Genomic DNA, 18804 nt, shown 5'->3' on the forward strand with positions numbered 1-18804 from the left:
TAAATCCTAATCCATTACCGAACAAAATGAGTTCATTGAATTATTTGCTACAAGAAATTTCTTTCCACACACAATTAAAATTTTTCAAAATGTCATTCACACACCACCTCAAGTAGCAACTTTAGTTTTAGACATTATTTATTCAGTGCTTAATCACAACAATAGTCACCTTACGGCACTTACATAATACTTTAAACCTTACAATAATACATACAGAGAAAAACCCAACAATCATATGACCCCCTATGAGCAACAGTGGGAAGGAAAAACTCCCTTTTAACAGGAAGAAACCTCCGGCAGAACCAGGCTCAGGGAGGGGCGGCCATCTGCCTCAACCGGTCAGGGTGAGAAATTACATTTCTCAGATTACTGATTTCTCATATTACTACTACACAGTTTAGATATATTGTTATTCATTATCTGTCATCACACAAATCAACCCAAAAAATCAAAAAGGAAATACTTAAAGTACGTGCACAAAGCAAGAATGTTATACACATTGTGTTTTACACATGTGTTCCTCAAAACAACAATAACAACTATAAGCAGATTATTCAAGTAGCTTTCACTGCATGTGGAATTATGTTACACAAAGCACACACTTCCACTCTGTCTTCTGAGCACTGCTGAGCTGTTCATTTGTCATGTCCAGGCATTCAGAATGGAACCAGCGGTTGCAGTTATCACACTGGATCTGTAAACAAAAACAAATGAACTTTCATAAACACATTCCATAAATAATCATTTACAATCCTTAAAGACACAGAGTCAAATACTTTGTTGTAGATAACATAAAACTATTTTTAAAAATACTATACCCAGTCAGTGATGGAGGGTCCTGGATTAGGTGGTTTCGCTGTTGCACACATGGCACAGTTGTTGTCACTGTCAAATACTAAGACATAACATATATATATATGTTAGTGTTCATCAGTTTGACACAAATAAATATGTCCATTTGAAGAAGATATTACACACCGGAGGCCTCAAGTATTGTCTGTGCAAATGTCCTTCGTGCCTGGGCCATCTCTTTTTTTGTCGTCAAAAATGTCATTTTTGGTTTATTTGGAAATGCTTCCATTACTTCTTTGGCCATCTGAAATAAAAAATAAAAAAAATGTAATTGAAAAAATCTGCAAATGTTACACTTCCTGTTTACACAATTTAACCTTTTAAGATTATTTTAACTTCCCCCACCCCATCTTCTTATCTAATTTTACAGAAAAATATGATTGAGTTAATATGGTACCATACCATGATGACCATTACTCCACAGCTAGAACCATCCCGTTGAAATGGATGTGTCAGTACTCCTCCTCGAAGTCTCACATTCACCCAGTCTGTTTTGTTGTAGCATGTCCTCCTCATTTTGAAGTATTCACTTTGTGAACATAACATACATCACATTTATATACAAATGAAAGATAAGTCACACAGAAAAAGACACATATAGTACATATCACTGTTTTTAATGGTCTGTCAGAAAGCCCTGTGCTCTAGATTATGTTAGATGAAGTATCAAAATTATTAACATGTTCTTTTAAATCTACAAATGTTAACTGTCTCAAATGTATCACTGCTTAGACACTGTCAGTGGTTTTTTTTATTATTTAAAATTACATACGTGAGTAATTTTGAATTATTTTTTAAAATTCTTTAAGGAACTGATAACCACAGATTTTATTAAACTTTAATCTACAACCATACGTTCACCTTTAGAAAAATACCTCCTAAGTCCTCCTGTCACTTTTCTAATATTTCATGTTATTATATAAATGTAATAACGTATATTTACCGGAATCTTTTGGCTGCACGGTCAGACTCTTCCTGCTCCAAAGAGTTTCTTGAAGGATCGACCAAATACAGACAGCTGTCATCTGCATTTATGTACTGCGATAGATATATAAATATAAAAAGTACATAAATTATCAATAATGTGTTATTGAAACAAACTGTTTTCACAGAAATGCTGCTCGTACTAACCAGAAACTTCCAATGTATATTTCCAATGTTCACAAAGGATAAAATGGCTCTGTAGTTGTCAAAGTTCACCTGTGACATATTAGGAATTAATTACAAATTTGCAACAATACCTTTTCCATTTCGAGACATTAATTAACGTTTAAAAAATTAATTCTAGAATATATAAAAAATGTTTTTACCTTGGACAAGCTTTGTCTCCTGATTAGTTCTCTCTCTCCATAGAGGATCACACCGCTCGTGTAGTGGTTCATAATGTAGATATTATTCCCCAGATTTAGCCGAATGGCCCAGTGGTGCAGGAGACTTTCAATGACCTGAGGAGTATAATAAATAACCTTTTATTACTTTGTAAACATGATAAATTTTTGTAATACAATCTTTAATAAAGATTTTTTATACTTACGTATACTCAGTATTCAGTCATGAGGATATGCCTGGAATGTCGATCTAAAGCAGTACTTACTGAATGTGTAGGGAACAACTAATGTTCTGCCCCAGCTTTAACGTTAACCTTATGCAGTACTTTTCTTTTTTTTTTTTAAATAACTGGATTACATACCTCTCCAACAAGCCAGCTGTGTGGTCTAAGGGTCAGGAACTCACTGTGACGTATGACAAAGTTGTTACCTCTAATCTGAGATGGGACCACAGAAACAACAACTTCCGTTTCCTGTTGTTTCCACAAATATGCGACCTGTGTTTCAACAAGACAACAGTAACTAAATTCAAATAATTCTTCTTATGAGAACATTCATTTTAATCAATTACAACGGTTTTAAATCTAATTTTTAAAAGTATTTTATGTACCTAATGCAACAACATGAAAACATCTCCAAATTTGACATAGATTTTAATGTAATTTATTTGAGATGTTAAACTACATTAAGAAATTAAAAATTGAGTCAGTTACTGTTGTTTTTATAATATTAAGGCCAGTAACATGTAAAAGTTACATTTATTATTGTACTGACATTTGTAATTTTTCTGTGGTCTGTTATTTTTCATTCATCTACACATACATATAATAAAATCTAATACATAATTACAAAAATATGTACAAACAAACTTGGTTTTTCAAACAGATGACATAGTTAATGAATTAGAGTTTGTTTGTGAAACATCACCTGTGATGCAGTGTCCTTTGTCGGACCGGTTGTGTTTCTCTCAAGGTGCTCTGTCCTTTCCAGTGTAGATGGAGAATCCTCTGGCCCCTTGATTTGTGGGTTGAATTTAAAAGAAAATATTTGTTACTGCTGTGATCATTTTAAGTAATTTTTTTATTAAGGAAAATTTGGGTGTACTCACTGTCCTCCTGACATCAGAGAGTGGCTCCAAAAGGATCTCTTTGAAGGCCCTTTCCATTTCCTTCACGGTTGGATCATCGTTGTTTACCAGGTGTATTTCAAATGGAGGACTTGTGGGGTTCTTATGTTCAATGTACTTTTTGATTGTGGTGACTACAACATCAGCACAAATTGAGACTGGAAAGTTGAATATTCCAGAGCTCACTGCTGGAATGGCAACAGAGGAAAATTTGTGCTCTTCTGCACATGTCATGACGTTCAAAATACCTTTTTTTTAAAAGCTTCTTTGCATGGGTTATCATGTGCACTGTGGGGTCATTCTGCAGACACGGGCCTACCAAATGAATCAGCTTCATGCAAGGTAGTTTGCCTGCTGTGGTAACTGCAACTTGTCCAGCCTGTAATTTGCCATTTTTGGCAATGAAGAGATCACTCTCTGCTTGGATAGTGCGTCCTCCAGTAGCAGACAGTGCCTTTGCAAGTCCACCCATGTGAGAGAGACTTTCATTAGCTGCATTAACAATTGCATCCACTTTGAAGGCACATAAATCTCCTTTCCATACTGTGACCGATGCTTTATTAGCCATGTATGTTGCTATTTTTTGGCAAACGGCTATTTGTTCCTGGCGCTCATCCTACAAAGATAGACACATGTCAATTTTCAGAGTCATTTATGACAATAACACACAAAAGATAAATGTAGACATTAAAAACATCTCTAACAATACCTGGTTTTGATGAGCATCATATTGTTGGTGCTGTTCCTGTTTAAAGGTTTGAACAGTCTTCTTCCCTTTTAACTGTTAACAGATAACATTTTTGAATGACTTTATATAATAGAATATAATATACAAAAGAATATGGTCATGAATGAGACAAACTTGTTCTGATGTGAGACGTATGTAACGAGTGAGCATCTGTCCTGCTGTTGGTGTACCACACAGGAACTGATATGACTGTGTATGAGTGCCTAGTCCCCTTAAAGGACTCTGTTTACTTGGGATGTAATGTTGGACAGAGGAACTATGAGATAAAAACACGGGCAGTATGTGATGCCCGGTCCAGCTGTACAGAGAACATGCTAATGTATGATTGCAAACTGGCTTGCCTGCAGTCAGGGCACGCGAGCTGTGCTTAATACAGTAGGTCTCCAAAAGACAATAATCAGCCTTGAAAGCTTGTTTAATTCAAATGCCCTTGGCCTACAACTGCTGAAAACGAAGCTGTACATGGTGTGACCAGCAAAAAGCAAAAAACCTGAGCTTCCTCCTGCACTTATGTCACCTATGGACATGCATTTTTTGGCATTAAAGCAGGGGTTCACTAAGGCCCATGCCTAGGTGTAATACAATGTCAAAACACATAAAGATTTCAGGTAATCAGTTGTAATACAGTTTGATCAAACATTGAAACATGGAGACGGATGATAATTTATAATTCATGCTTTATAAATAGTCAAAGCAGACGCTTTACCCCAGAGGACAAAAGGAGTATGGCAATCGGGAGGACATCACAAGGTTTAATTATTGAAAATAATGGGAACATGATGACTTACCTCAGTTTTCTTTTTCTTCACTGGCAGTTCTGTCACTAACGGTGACACGTACACACCTTTTCGTTTAATGCGTTTGTCTTTCCATTTCTCCATTTCCACGCGAAAAGACTGTTGATTACACATACATACTTTTAGTGCTTACTTATTTTATCATCTCTTAATTCTATAGTCATAGCCAAATGTTTTCACTTTTTCTTAGTTTCTTGTTCTAGTTGTATGAAACACATTTTTCATTATTAGGAAGTTATTCATACCTTTTGTCTTGATTTTTTCATGTCTGCATATTCAAGCAGGAGGGCATCGTGCATTTTTTGATAAATTTCCACAAAGTCATCAAGCCTTGTCAGTCTCCTTCTCTGGATACGGATTTTTTTCAAATCCCACTGGCTTTTCTCCATGATTCCTTGGGTCCTATTGTCTTGTGTAAAATTCTTAAATGCAATAGTACATTGTTTAAGTCAGTATTTATGGATTGTAAATTTATGTACAATTTATGTTTCTTTTTCACTTATTCTTCTCGCTATGATACCTGGTTCTTGGATTGCTGAATGTCATCATAGAGTTTACTGAGCTGCTGGTAAGCAGGACCAGTACCATGACGTCCAAGATCCCCTAAGGAGAATACAAGTAATTCAAAAACATAATCAAAATAGATAATTAAACATTTAGCACATTTACATTTATGAATAACTGACAATTTAAGAAAGTAATACAACAAATAAAAAAACGTACCGAGCATCATTGATGACCACAAAGTTGCATGTGGTAGAAGGTGATTTACCAGACCGGCAATAAATTTGGGTGCATGAAAGATGTTTCTTTCGCCCTCACAGTCCAGTGTTGCATTGTCAACAATTGCCTGGAAATGGGTCTTCAAGGGGGCATTCTGAACGTCAGTCTGTAAAACAGATATATATCTGTATTCAGCAAGTTATCAAACCAAAGAAAAATTAATTATACAAAATGTTATTTTGGTTTAAAATATATATTTTTTAAAATAATGTGAATTCATTAATTCATTTGGGACAGACACAAGTAAAAAAGTTATTAATATGGTTACTTAAAAAATAAATCTTAGCTAACCTTGTAATCTTCAGCAATCACAGTCTTTTCATCCAAATCCAGGGTTCCCCGTTTTTGCATAAGGATTTTCAAGTTGTTGTAGTGTTTTGTTACGTTCCTTCCACTACAAGGACTGCAAAACACTATTGCTGCACTATGGACAACATCATCCATATCTTTTAAGTTATCACAGCATGCAAGGAGCCCAAACACATGCATTCCAAGCCTGTAGTTCTCTGGAATGCTGGGAAAATGAACAAATGAAATCACTGTTAGTAGGACCTTTACATTACAAATCTTGTATTCTTTTTTTTAATTATTCATATAAATGTACTCACTGTTTTTTACAAAGGTCCTTGGCATTTTTCATGACATGGCTCAGACATCGATGAAGAATGGGAATGTTGAATTGCTGTGCTGAATGCTGGCCAGTGAGTAAGACATAGTACTTCTGCAGCAGATCCTCTAGACTTGTTCTGCAGAATGTCATGGAAATGGATCGGAGGAGTACCAGGGATCCATCACACATGAACATGACAGGCCTGTTGTATGCCCGATTACCAAATGCTCTTACCAGATCAGTCTGAAAGGCTTGCAAGAAGTATGTCACAGAGGCTGTAGTGTGGTCACATGTGACATATGTAGCAACTGGAAGAGGAGAAGCACCTTTGGATGGGTTTCTGACAACCAACTCATACACATAGTAAGGTGGCGTTCCAGCACTTTCTTTTCTTATTATACTTCCAGTGGCATCAAAGTACACAATGTCTTCTTTGCATCTTTGATGAAAAACTGACAAGGTTTTCTTAGACCACAGCATTATGCCCTTTGGATGCATCAGAATCTTCTGCAGTACGTCCTTTTCAGTGTCCTGATACTGTTGAATTATCTTTTGTAAGCTAATCAACTCGTTGGGATCTGCTCTACTGGCTTTTCTTTCAGACCATGCAATGTTTTTCAACACTTCTTTTGTTGGAGCATCATCTCTGTTTCCAGATTGGATCACCTTTTGTGGCACTTTCTGTAAAGACTCCAAGTACAAGCTCCTTGGTAATTTGTTTTTGAGGAGTTCTCCAGCACTTTCACGTGCTTGTGCACGCACAGGCCGCCTTTTCAGCTCTTTATTATTATGGCAGACCTCACCTCCTTTGAAAACGACTTCTGCTTTCAGTGTCTCTTCGTCATAAACCACCACAGCCACAGTGACAGGGCAGTCCTGAAATCTGCAGTACCCCATACACCTGAAAACTGGTGCCTTTGATCTTGAAGAGAGTTTTTTCACACTGTGTCTCCGAAATCCAAAACTGCAGTACGGGTTAAGTGTTCTGATTCCACTGGCAATTATATTTGTCCACTGCAGTCCTTTAAAATGTCTTCCTGACTGATGTTGCCGTAACTCCTTCCATTCATTCTCATTTATGAAAAAGAAAGTTTTCTGCTGTGGCAAACCAGATGTGAAAAATTTGTCTTCAGAACTGCTACTGTCTGTGTTGACTTTAGCTGATTCATCTGATTCATTCCTCTGCAACAATCAGATATACATTTTTAAAAAATATATAAAAACTTTCAATGTTTGTCACTACAGTGTCTCTATGAAAATCCAACAGCATCATTATGTTACAATTTCACTAACGAACCCATAGGACAAGTTTCACAATCTCTTAGTAAATTTGTCTTAGTAAGTGAATATGACTAAGAAATATTTATTTTACCTCAAAAGATCATCACAAAAAGATTTTAACTTTAAATTTAAACTTTGGATTACTGTTCAAAACACTTGAAATTTTAAATATAATAATTGCATGATAGTGTTTAACAAACATATAAACTCTGTGTTTTCTTTCTCTGTTTTGTATTAAAAACAGTGAAAGTTATGAAATTACCTTAGCATTTGCATTTGAAGACGAAGATTTAGAGTCACTCTCGAGGGATTGTGTGTCTGGGGTATGGATGCCGCTCTCTGCAGTTTTTTGAAGTGCATCCTGTGAAGAGAAAGCAATTTCGTTTCTTTACAAATTAATGTTTTTCCAAAGCATCACAATGTAATACTGAATAAAATACAAATAATTACCTCGTATCTTGAAGCTAAAGGTACATTTCCTACAGCTTGTGGAGACTTTGGCGCAACAATGTCTTCCTCACTCTAACGAATCACAAATTAATTAAAACATAACAATTAGACTGAAATTTCTGTATGTCTTTGTTAAAACACATTGTTACACAATATTTTGAAAAAAATCACTATGTAATGAAGGTTTTATAAGGGAAAAAGTATTCATTAAAGGAATATATTACTCTAATTATTGTAAATGAAAAAGTAATCTTCTGATTCAGATTTTGGAACTTGATTGGGCAATAACAAGCTCAAATGGAGAAATTAGAAGAGTGGAAGACATGGAGTGAAAATTTAGTCAGCAGCAGGAGGATGAGTTGGTTACTCCTTTAAAATGGTGGTCAGATGTGACACTCAGGTCTTTGTGTGGCTCTCCTGTGGGTGCTTAAGGCTCTACACCTCATGGTTTGGTGGCTTGCTTTCATATGTGTTTACCTGCTGAGAAGTCTATTGTAATCTACTTTCTTGCTCTCCATATGACTCATTATTACTCTTTTTCAACATTTAAATTATTTTCAAGATGACATTTTGGAGTGAATTTGTTTTATTTTTATCTAAAAAGCAGGATAACTACAATGGCTGGATAAGGTTGTCATGATGGCTTCAAATTTTTAAATCGGACAGTAAGTGTATGACACATTGCTTACAATGGAAGGAAAATCATCTCCAAGTGTTGTCTCTGCAGTAGGAAAATCAGTCTGTAGCAAGGGACCCTCTACCCCTGATGTGGTCTGTAAAAATATTTGATTTTTGCATAATAATTTTTATTACAGGAAGTTCTAACAAAGAAAGAGCTGTTCTTTTTTTAAAGTATTTTTTAAATGGACTAAATATAAATACTAAAAAAACATTGCTTACCTTTTCATACTGCAGGACTGCCTTGACAATTTTTTTCCTATTAAGACATGTATTAGGCACTCCCAAATCTCTTGAGACATTTTCCCAAAAGCCATGCACTTTGTGAACACTGTAGGTCTTTAGACTGGTCCCGGGTTCAGCATACTTGTGAATGACCTCTAATATATTTGTCAGGGGTTTTGAAATTGTCCGTGCCTTTTAATGTAAAAGAGAACAGTGACATTAACACATCATACCTTTATTGTGCTGTAAGTGTATATTATTATCACATTATTGTTTGTCAAATTACTTGCCTTTCCAAAAACTGAAAAAGTGCAGGTCCTGAAATTTTGAGACAAATTAAAATTAGTACAAAGAAAAAAAAAACATATGAACATATCTGTTATACTGAGATCAACCTTGCAATACTGATCAACAATAACATATGAAATGTGAACTCTTCATTAAATTTTAATAGACTTCAGAAAACGTTTTGGGGCACTCGAAGTACCCACACTCTAGTGATTGATGCCAAAAAATCTTTTTGGTGACTTTTTCTATGCCAACAACATAACAGGTAGCATTTAGATTTTTGGACATAAAAGCGCTAACTAACACAGCCCTCGTTAATGTTTATTTACTAATAAACTATCTCTAAGTTCTAAATTATAAAATTCACAGTGCAAATTACGGTACTGTAATTAACACTATAGTTAAAAAACACAAGCAATAATCCACTGTGTGTAATACACATTCCCTAATTCCATCCATCCATCTTCATCCGCTTTATCCGAGGCCGGGTCGCGGGGGCAGCAGCCTAAGCAAAGAGGCCCAGACCTCCTTCTCCCCAGCCACCTCCTCCAGCTTGTCCGGGGGAATACCAAGGCGTTCCCAGGCCAGCCGAGAGATATAATCTCTCCAGCGTGTCCTGGGCCTGCCCCGGGGCCTCCTCCCGGTGGGACATGCCTGGAACACCTCACCCAGGAGGCGCCCAGGGGGCATCCTTGTCAGATGCCCGAACCACCTCAGCTGGCTCCTTTCGATGTGGAGCAGCAGCTGCTCTACTCTGAGCCCCTCCCGGATGGCCGAACTTCTCACCCTATCTCTAAGGGAGAGGCCAGCCACCCTTCGGAGGAAGCTCATTTCTGCCGCTTGTATCCGCGATCTCGTTCTTTCGGTCACTACCCACAGCTCGTAGCCATAGGTGAGGGTAGGGACGTAGATCGACCGGTAAATTGAGAGCTTCGCTTTTACACTCAGCTCCCTCTTCACCACGACGGACCGGTGCAGCGTCCGCATTACTGCAGCTGCAGCCCCAATCCGTCTGTCGATCTCCGGCTCCCTTCTCCCATCACTCGCGAACAAGACCCCGAGATACTTGAACTCCTCCACTTGGGGCACTCTCCAGGTCTTCTACTCAAAATCTGGCATTTTCTCATCGTCACCATTCCCTAATTAATTTAGTAATATTAAAAATGTTATACTATGTTACATATACATTTTGAGTGTCTCCTCAACCACAAAAACAAGCTTTTAAAGACCGTTGCTCTGAACGGACTTTACAATCATTATCACAATCACCATGACTTGAAAGAGTCATTGTGTCAAGCCAATGAAAGATTAAATTCTGGTAATACCCAGTGCAAATCGTTGCTTAAAAGAGAATTTTTGACCTTACGTGACAAAAACATTTTTGTAAGATGAGTTATCATGGTGAACAGTGTTACTTATTATGTTTGTTTGTTTTTTTACAAGTAATGCAACCAAACATTGATTTTGTTTTAACGTATTTCTTCGTACTACAAAATGTTACGTATTTTTCAATTATCTGAATGTGTTATCACTTCTTTTTCTCAATGAATATATATATATATTGGAAAAGATACAACATCAAAAGTCAAAGGACTGAGCAGTTTTCACTAAGCTTAACTGGAGGGTGTTACTTTTAAATGTACGCCTAAGAGTACAAAATCTAATCTTCGGTATATGCTATATTTCTATATATGCTCTCTATTGGTTAGTATATCAATATTATTGAGGTTTTCAAATTCTAAAAATTTCGATTTTAGACACATTTCTGGACGAAGACTATACACAAAGCGCAAACAATCTAAAACAATTTTATCTAATTAGACTGAGGAAAATAACTGGCATTATGGCTATAATGTTCTCGTTTCTTGTTAATAGTCCCATTTGTAGTGTTAATTACTCACCTTTCCATTTTATTGTTGGTGGGTAAACCAAAAACTTTAGTCCACGTAGGCCTCGATGAAAATTTCAGTGTACTAATAATAATTATATGTAATGACAGCGTAACCACATATAAAAGTTTCCTGTCGCAATGAAAGCTACGTTATCTGTCCGTGCGACGCAACACCTCAATAAATACCGAAAGATCAAAAGTGGGTTGGCTCTATGTCATGTGACTCTTGTCCCACACATCAGTTTACATTGAATTAACAAATAATACTAATTTAATTCTAACAATGAAGCAAAAACTAAAAAATGTTAAGGCAATGTACGGCCTTGTTATTTCATGTATAAAATATAATCAAAATAGTATTGGCAGAAATATTTCTACGAGTTACAGTATGAAAAAAAAATTATGAAACCTGTAATCAAAAGGCAAGATATTGTATAGGTAATTCAGAATATTAATGTTAAAGACAATGCGTGTCAGAGAAAAAGACAAAAGCATATTGCTTAAAATATATTGTAAAAGATGTGATTAAAGACTTTCATATAAATTATGAGAATTGAAAGTTGTTTTTATACTTCTAAGACTACTATTACTTAGAGTGACGTGAAAATTAACGAACAAGAAGGAAAATATTATTTTCTATTGAACAAGTGAGTTGAATTAGATTTTCAATGTTTTTGCAGTTAACATATTTACTGAGACAATCAAAATTGAGCATGGAACAACATCTGTTACATGCCATGGTACCCAGCTCTTTGTTTTCTCTTACTCTTGTCTTTCAGGTGTCAAGCCTCATTCAGTACTCAATACACTCAATACAAAGGTAATTGGCACGTCTCTATTGGCTGATCTGGGGAACAGTAGACCAATTGCTTGCCTGGGATAATTTCAAAAAACCAGCTCCCAGGCCAGCAGGTTGGCTTCAGACTGTCTTTGAACTTTTGTTAGTAGGTGTCTATGTGTGTGAACAGAGTGTTTGGGTGTGAGGCTGGACAGATAAGATCGGGGTAACCCAAACACATTCAACTGAGCTTTAAGTGTTAAAAACACTAGGTTAGGCAGGTGATGACACTTTTGTGTCATGTGACTGACCTTATGTGTCAAGCAGGTACACAGGCCTTTTGTTTTGCATATTATTTTATTTCCACTTTAGGGAAGCTGTTGGCGTCTTTTTGTTTTAGTAATGTCTTTGATCTGGCTCATCCGCCAGGTTCTCGTCCCCAACATTTTTCTTTTGTTAAGCTTACTGTTATCAGGGCATGCTAAATGAACAGTAAACCTTGCCTGATGACTAATCTTCCCGTTTCCCTATCATTGATTTATTTGGATTGTCATGGAAGAAGTATTAAACAATGCCTTTTATTAGAACATAAGCATTGATATGCAGTAATTGTATTTGAATTAGTTAAATATGAGTGGGCAACTCTGAACATGACAAGACTGCATTTACTTTAAGGAATTAATAAAAAAAATGTAGACATATTGTTGTCATTATTTTTACTCTTCAATTTGATGTGTTTTTTCTTTAAGATCAGTATCAGAAGTTGCTCCTCCACCATGAAAAAAAAAAAACAGCTGCATGTATTATTTTACTACATCCATGATTCTCCTCTGTGGTCTTCCTCACTCATCCTGTTTGGAGCTTAATGTTCAACATCCTTTATCTATTAAAATTACAGAAGTAGAAGAAAGTAATCATCAGAGCAGGAATCATGATAAATGATAAATAGATTACCAGTACATAAAAACATAACATTTGCATAATTTCTCTGATAACCCTGCATTGGATGGGTTTATTAACGGTGGGCTGAAATTGTACTATAGTCTGCAGATGAGGAACTTTTTAGAGTGTTGAATTATTTGTACTCCACAATCTGTATATGAATTGTCATTAAAACAATAGAGATTCTTACTTATAAAGGAAAGAAAAGTGTGACAATGCCCATCAACATATAGTGTATATTTTTTGAAACATTACAAAAATACATGTAATTCTGGGTTCACCTGAATTACAGATTAGACAGGTGGACAAACAGAGATGCTGTGTACAACTGGTGACAGCATCAGTGACAGGGATGCCAAAAGGAAGAACAAATTAATCAGCAAGGCTGGAAGCAGAATTAGGAGGCGTCATAGTCAGCGAGGGTCAGAGATCAATGAACAAATTTCCCACCTTCTTGGATAATGCATCACCCTCAAAAGGATTCAAAATTTGGGCCATGAAGAACAGTTCGGGAAACCTATTTTATTGTTTCGTCTGTGAAACTGTATAAATGAAATGTAAATTATGTTAAAGGCAAACACATTTGTAAGAGATAAGAAACAAACATGCTTTGCATTATGTCTCTAAACATCTGTATAGACTTGATACAATATTTATTAACTGAATTTAAAAACATGTCTTACATAGTGGGAGTATTTCTTTTACTGATGATATTTCAATGATATGTATTTTCTATGACTAAATAATGCTCTATCTAACACATGGCAATAACAGCAGATGTGGCAATTTTGTAATTTGTTGTATAAATTTGATATTATTTTAGGCAGTATATTTTCTTAGCCTTTGTCATACTCTGTCAACACAGCAATCTCATAAACCGTACAGTATATTTGGCTGTGGATCACAGGGTGAAGAGTGGAGATGGCCTAGATTCATAATCCAGTGAAATATCTGCGTCACCTCTTACAGTTTTCCTGTAATCTGAGCTCAAAAATGAGAATATATAGAGTATAGTACAGTAAATTGTGCAAAGTTTACTATCAATTTTCTCAAAATCCGTACAGTAATTTTGGCTGTGGATCACAGGGTGCAGAGTGGGGGTCACCCAGAGTGATAATCCAGTGAAATATCTGCGTCACCTCTTATAGTTTTCCTGTAATCTTAGCTCAAAGATGAGAATATATAGAGTACAGTAGAGTAAATTGTGCAAAGTTTACTATCAATTTTCTCAAAAACCGTACAGTAATTTTTGCTGTGGATCACACGGTGCAGAGTGGGGGTCACCCAGAGTCATAATTCAGTGAAATATCTGTGTCACCTCTTACAGTTTTCCTGTAATCTGAGCTCAAAGATGAGGATATATTGAGTATAGTACAGTAAATTGTGCAAAGTTTAATATCAACTTTCTAAAAATCCGTACAGTAATTTTGGCTGTGGATCACAGGGTGAAGAGTGGCGACAGCCTAGAGTCAGAATCCAGTGAAATATCTGTGTCACCTCTTACAGTTTTCCTGTAATCTGAGCTCAAAAATGAGAATATATAGAGTATAGTACAGTAAATTGTGCAAAGTTTACTATCAATTTTCTCAAAATCCGTACAGTAATTTTTGCTGTGGATCACAGGGTGCAGAGTGGGGGTCACCCAGAGTGATAATCCAGTGAAATATCTGCGTCACCTCTTACAGTTTTCCTGTAATCTGAGGTTAAAGACGAGGATATTAAAAGTACAGTAGAGTAAATTGTGCAAAGTTTACTATCAATTTTCTCAAAATCCGTACAGTAATTTTTGCTGTGGATCACAGGGTGCAGAGTGGAGATGGCCTAGATTCAGAATCCAGTGAAATATCTGCGTCACCTCTTACAGTTTTCCTGTAATCTTAGCTCAAAGATGAGAATATATAGAGTACAGTAGAGTAAATTGTGCAAAGTTTACTATCAATTTTCTCAAAAACTGTACAGTAATTTTTGCTGTGGATCACAGGGTGCAGAGTGGAGATGGCCTAGATTCATAATCCAGTGAAATATCTGCGTCACCTCTTACAGTTTTCCTGTAATCGGAGCTCAAAGATGTCAATGTATAAAGTACAGTAAAGCAAAATGGGAAGATTTTGCTATGAATTTTCTCAAAATCCATACAGTAATTTTTGCTGTGGATCACAGGGTGCAGAGTGGGGGTCACCCAGAGTCAGAATCCAGTGAAATATCTGCGTCACCTCTTACAGTTTTCCTGTAATCTGAGGTTAAAGACGAGGATATTAAAAGTACAGTACAGTAAATTGTGCAAAGTTTACTATCAATTTTTTCAAAAACCGTACAGTAATTTTTGCTGTGGACCACAGGGTGAAGAGTGGCGACAGCCTAAAGTCAGAATCCAGTGAAATATCTGTGTCACCTCTTACAGTTTTCCTGTAATCTGAGGTTAAAGACGAGGATATTAAAAGTACAGTAGAGTAAATTGTGCAAAGTTTACTATCAATTTTTTCAAAAACCGTACAGTAATTTTTGCTGTGGACCACAGGGTGAAGAGTGGCGACAGCCTAGAGTCAGAATCCAGTGAAATATCTGTGTCACCTCTTACAGTTTTCCTGTAATCTGAGGTTAAAGACGAGGATATTAAAAGTACAGTAGAGTAAATTGTGCAAAGTTTACTATCAATTTTCTCAAAATCCGTACAGTAATTTTGGCTGTGGATCACAGGGTGCAGAGTGGCGACAGCCTAGAGTCAGAATCCAGTGAAATATCTGCGTCACCTCTTACAGTTTTCCTGTAATCTGAGCTCAAAGATGAGAATATATAGAGTACAGTAGAGTAAATTGTGCAAAGTTTACTATCAATTTTCTCAAAAACCGTACAGTAATTTTTGCTGTGGATCACACGGTGCAGAGTGGGGGTCCCCCAGAGTCATAATTCAGTGAAATATCTGTGTCACCTCTTACAGTTTTCCTGTAATCTGAGCTCAAAGATGAGGATATATTGAGTATAGTACTGTAAATTGTGCAAAGTTTAATATCAATTTTCTAAAAATCCGTACAGTAATTTTTGCTGTGGATCACAGGGTGAAGAGTGGCGACAGCCTAGAGTCAGAATCCAGTGAAATATCTGCGTCACCTCTTATGGTTTTCCTGTAATCTGAGCTCAAAAATGAGAATATATAGAGTATAGTACAGTAAATTGTGCAAAGTTTACTATCAATTTTCTCAAAATCCGTACAGTAATTTTTGCTGTGGATCACAGGGTGCAGAGTGGGGGTCACCCAGAGTCAGAATCCAGTGAAATATCTGCGTCACCTCTTACAGTTTTCCTGTAATCTGAGGTTAAAGACGAGGATATTAAAAGTACAGTAGAGTAAATTGTGCAAAGTTTACTATCAATTTTCTCAAAATCCGTACAGTAATTTTGGCTGTGGATCACAGGGTGCAGAGTGGCGACAGCCTAGAGTCAGAATCCAGTGAAATATCTGCGTCACCTCTTACAGTTTTCCTGTAATCTGAGCTCAAAGATGAGAATATATAGAGTACAGTAGAGTAAATTGTGCAAAGTTTACTATCAATTTTCTCAAAATCCGTACAGTAATTTTGGCTGTGGATCACACGGTGCAGAGTGGGGGTCACCCAGAGTCAGAATCCAGTGAAATATCTGTGTCACCTCTTACAGTTTTCCTGTAATCAGAGCTCAAAGATGTCAATATGTGGAGTACAGTAAAGCATAATGGGAAGATTTTGCTATGAATTTTCTCAAAATCCATACAGTAATTTTGGCTGTGGATCACAGGGTGAAGAGTGGCGACAGCCTAGAGTCATAATCCAGTGAAATATCTGCGTCACCTCTTACAGTTTTCCTGTAATCTGAGGTCAAAGATGAGGACATTAAAAGTATAGTTGAGTAAATTGGGTAAATTTTATTGTTAATTTTCTCTGAATCATACAGTAATTTGGGCTGTGGATCACAGGGGGGAAAGTGGAGATACACTAAAAATGGGAGTGGATTGTGAAGTAAAATAGTGTCAGGACACAAAACACTGCGTTTCTAAGCCGGTTTTCACCCATACCGTAATATACGTAAGAGTAGTGCAACCACATTTTCGGTGCGGCTGGCGGGGCGGCTAGCTTGACTGCGACTTCGTAAGTGAGGGCTCACTTGACCGCAGTCAGATTACTTGTATTTGCTTAATTGTTTGCTAAATGTTTAAGTTGTGAAATAAACCGCAATGGAGCAAAATATGGGTGTGTGTGGTTGGAGGATGTGTTTGTGCGTGTGCGTGCGCACGGGGGGGGCGAACATTTTTATTGTAAAACAAAGGGGGGCCTAGCAAAAAAAGTTTGGGAACCACTGTATTAAGCAAATCTGTCCACAGGATCCATTTTTCCATTCCAACCTCTCCACCACCACGGGCAAGCACAAAGGGCTGTCAAAGGATGTCAAGGCCGAGATTGTAGTTCTCCACAAGGCTGGAATGGGCTACAAGACCATCAGCAAGAAGCTTGGTGGGAAGATGATCAGTGGTCAGACAAAACCAAAATGCTTGGAGGAAGCAAAATGGTGACTATGATTCAAGAAACACCATTCCCACAGTCAAGCACGGAAATGGAAATATTATGCTTTGTGGCTGTTTTTCTTCTAAGGGTACAGTACAGCTTCAATCCATTGAGGGAAAAATGGACGGAGCCATGTACTCTTTAATCTTGGATGAATACCTCCTTCCCTCAGCCAGCATGACAATGACCTAAAACATACCTCCAAGGCCACAAAGGAGTGGCTAAAGAAGCACATTAGGGTCATGGAGTGGCCTCAGGCCTGACCTCAGTCATGCAGAATTTTCTGTGGAGAGAGCCAAAGCTTTAAGTTTATGACAGCCAGGAAACCTAAAGGATTTAGAGAGTTTCTGGAAAGAGGAGTGGGCCAAAATCCCTCATGAGATGTGTCCAAACATGGCGACCAACTACAAGAAACGTCTTAGAGTTGTGCTTGCTAACAAGGATTTCTCCTCCAATAATAACTCATTTTTGCTTGGGTAGCCAATACTTATTTCACTCATTAACCCCCCACGACGCATTTAAGTGACAGAAGGAACATCAATTATTATTGCTATTACTACTATTACTATTATTATTATTATTAGTAGTAGTAGTAGTAGTAGTAGCGGCAATATTAATTCTTTCTGCATATGACCATTTCTAGAGGTCTGAAAATTGTAGTTTTTCTCTGCTCCACTGGGCGGCAATAGAATATCAAAACAAACAGACCGTAACCCAACCCCTAGCAACCACGTAGGTCCACATCGACAACGTAAGTGAGTGAAAACTGTCGCAAATACTCTGAATAGTGTCATATACATCAGAAGCATATTTCGTCACTGTTTAATAGCTTCATTTTTAAACGATAAGTAAAAAAAACACACCCTTGCCTTCATGAACGCCTTCGAGTGGCTCGTTTTTGTATTTTCGTGCTAGACGCTGCAGTCTCTTGTTTATCCGGTTCCCCCACCAAATTAAAATCCCCTTTTACGCTTGTTATACTGTACACAGTATATGAAGTACTGAGAAGTAAAGTCTAGTTTAATAAAAGTACAATATTACAATATTCCTTTTTACACTTGCTTTTGCTTTGGACTACATATTAGGCATGTCTTTAGTTCTTATAACTATAGGAACATGTTGTTATTTCGAACCATTACACTTTCCTAAATGGTACTATATGCCTACTATGACAGCAAGATAGACCACAACCCTCCATTTAGGGAGAGTAAAATTGTGGCTCCCTTGAAATAAACATCATATAAACTTAATAAGCTCCTTATAGTGTTATATTTAGCTTTTTATGTGTAATTATTTTAGTTTCATTAAAGTATTCTACTTTATTTATGACATTTTGATTATGAAGGTGTTTACAGTTTTGGCAGCTGTAACACCGGTGTTTTCCAAATTTTGGAGCTAAATAAAATATGTTTATTTTATAGAAATCAGTCGACTCTTATTTTTGAAATAAGTCAAAGCGTTAGTCCACAGGAAGTCGCTGTGCGTCCTTGTT

At 36.8% G+C, this 18804-nt stretch overlaps 1 protein-coding gene across 1 annotated transcript; it reads right to left on the reverse strand.

Moving 5' to 3' along the window:
- LOC145424208 (uncharacterized) lies at positions 1 to 9068 on the reverse strand. The gene is made up of 20 exons (XM_080297297.1): positions 8876 to 9068; positions 8665 to 8748; positions 7976 to 8047; positions 7788 to 7886; positions 6243 to 7426; positions 5926 to 6148; positions 5575 to 5740; positions 5372 to 5454; positions 5097 to 5273; positions 4843 to 4950; positions 4016 to 4087; positions 3289 to 3922; positions 3108 to 3194; positions 2163 to 2677; positions 1984 to 2052; positions 1796 to 1890; positions 1255 to 1381; positions 979 to 1096; positions 819 to 895; positions 1 to 694 (listed from the first exon to the last, which is right to left on the reverse strand). The coding sequence occupies exons 5-12, from the start codon at positions 7139 to 7141 to the stop codon at positions 3449 to 3451; spliced, it is 2202 nt and encodes a 733-aa protein (XP_080153423.1). The 5' UTR covers positions 7142 to 7426; positions 7788 to 7886; positions 7976 to 8047; positions 8665 to 8748; positions 8876 to 9068; the 3' UTR covers positions 1 to 694; positions 819 to 895; positions 979 to 1096; positions 1255 to 1381; positions 1796 to 1890; positions 1984 to 2052; positions 2163 to 2677; positions 3108 to 3194; positions 3289 to 3448.
- Positions 9069 to 18804: the final 9736 nt, after the last annotated feature.

The sequence above is a fragment of the Astatotilapia calliptera genome, chromosome 23 (genome assembly GCF_964374335.1).
Source record: "Astatotilapia calliptera chromosome 23, fAstCal68.1, whole genome shotgun sequence".
Classification (NCBI taxonomy): domain Eukaryota; kingdom Metazoa; phylum Chordata; class Actinopteri; order Cichliformes; family Cichlidae; genus Astatotilapia; species Astatotilapia calliptera.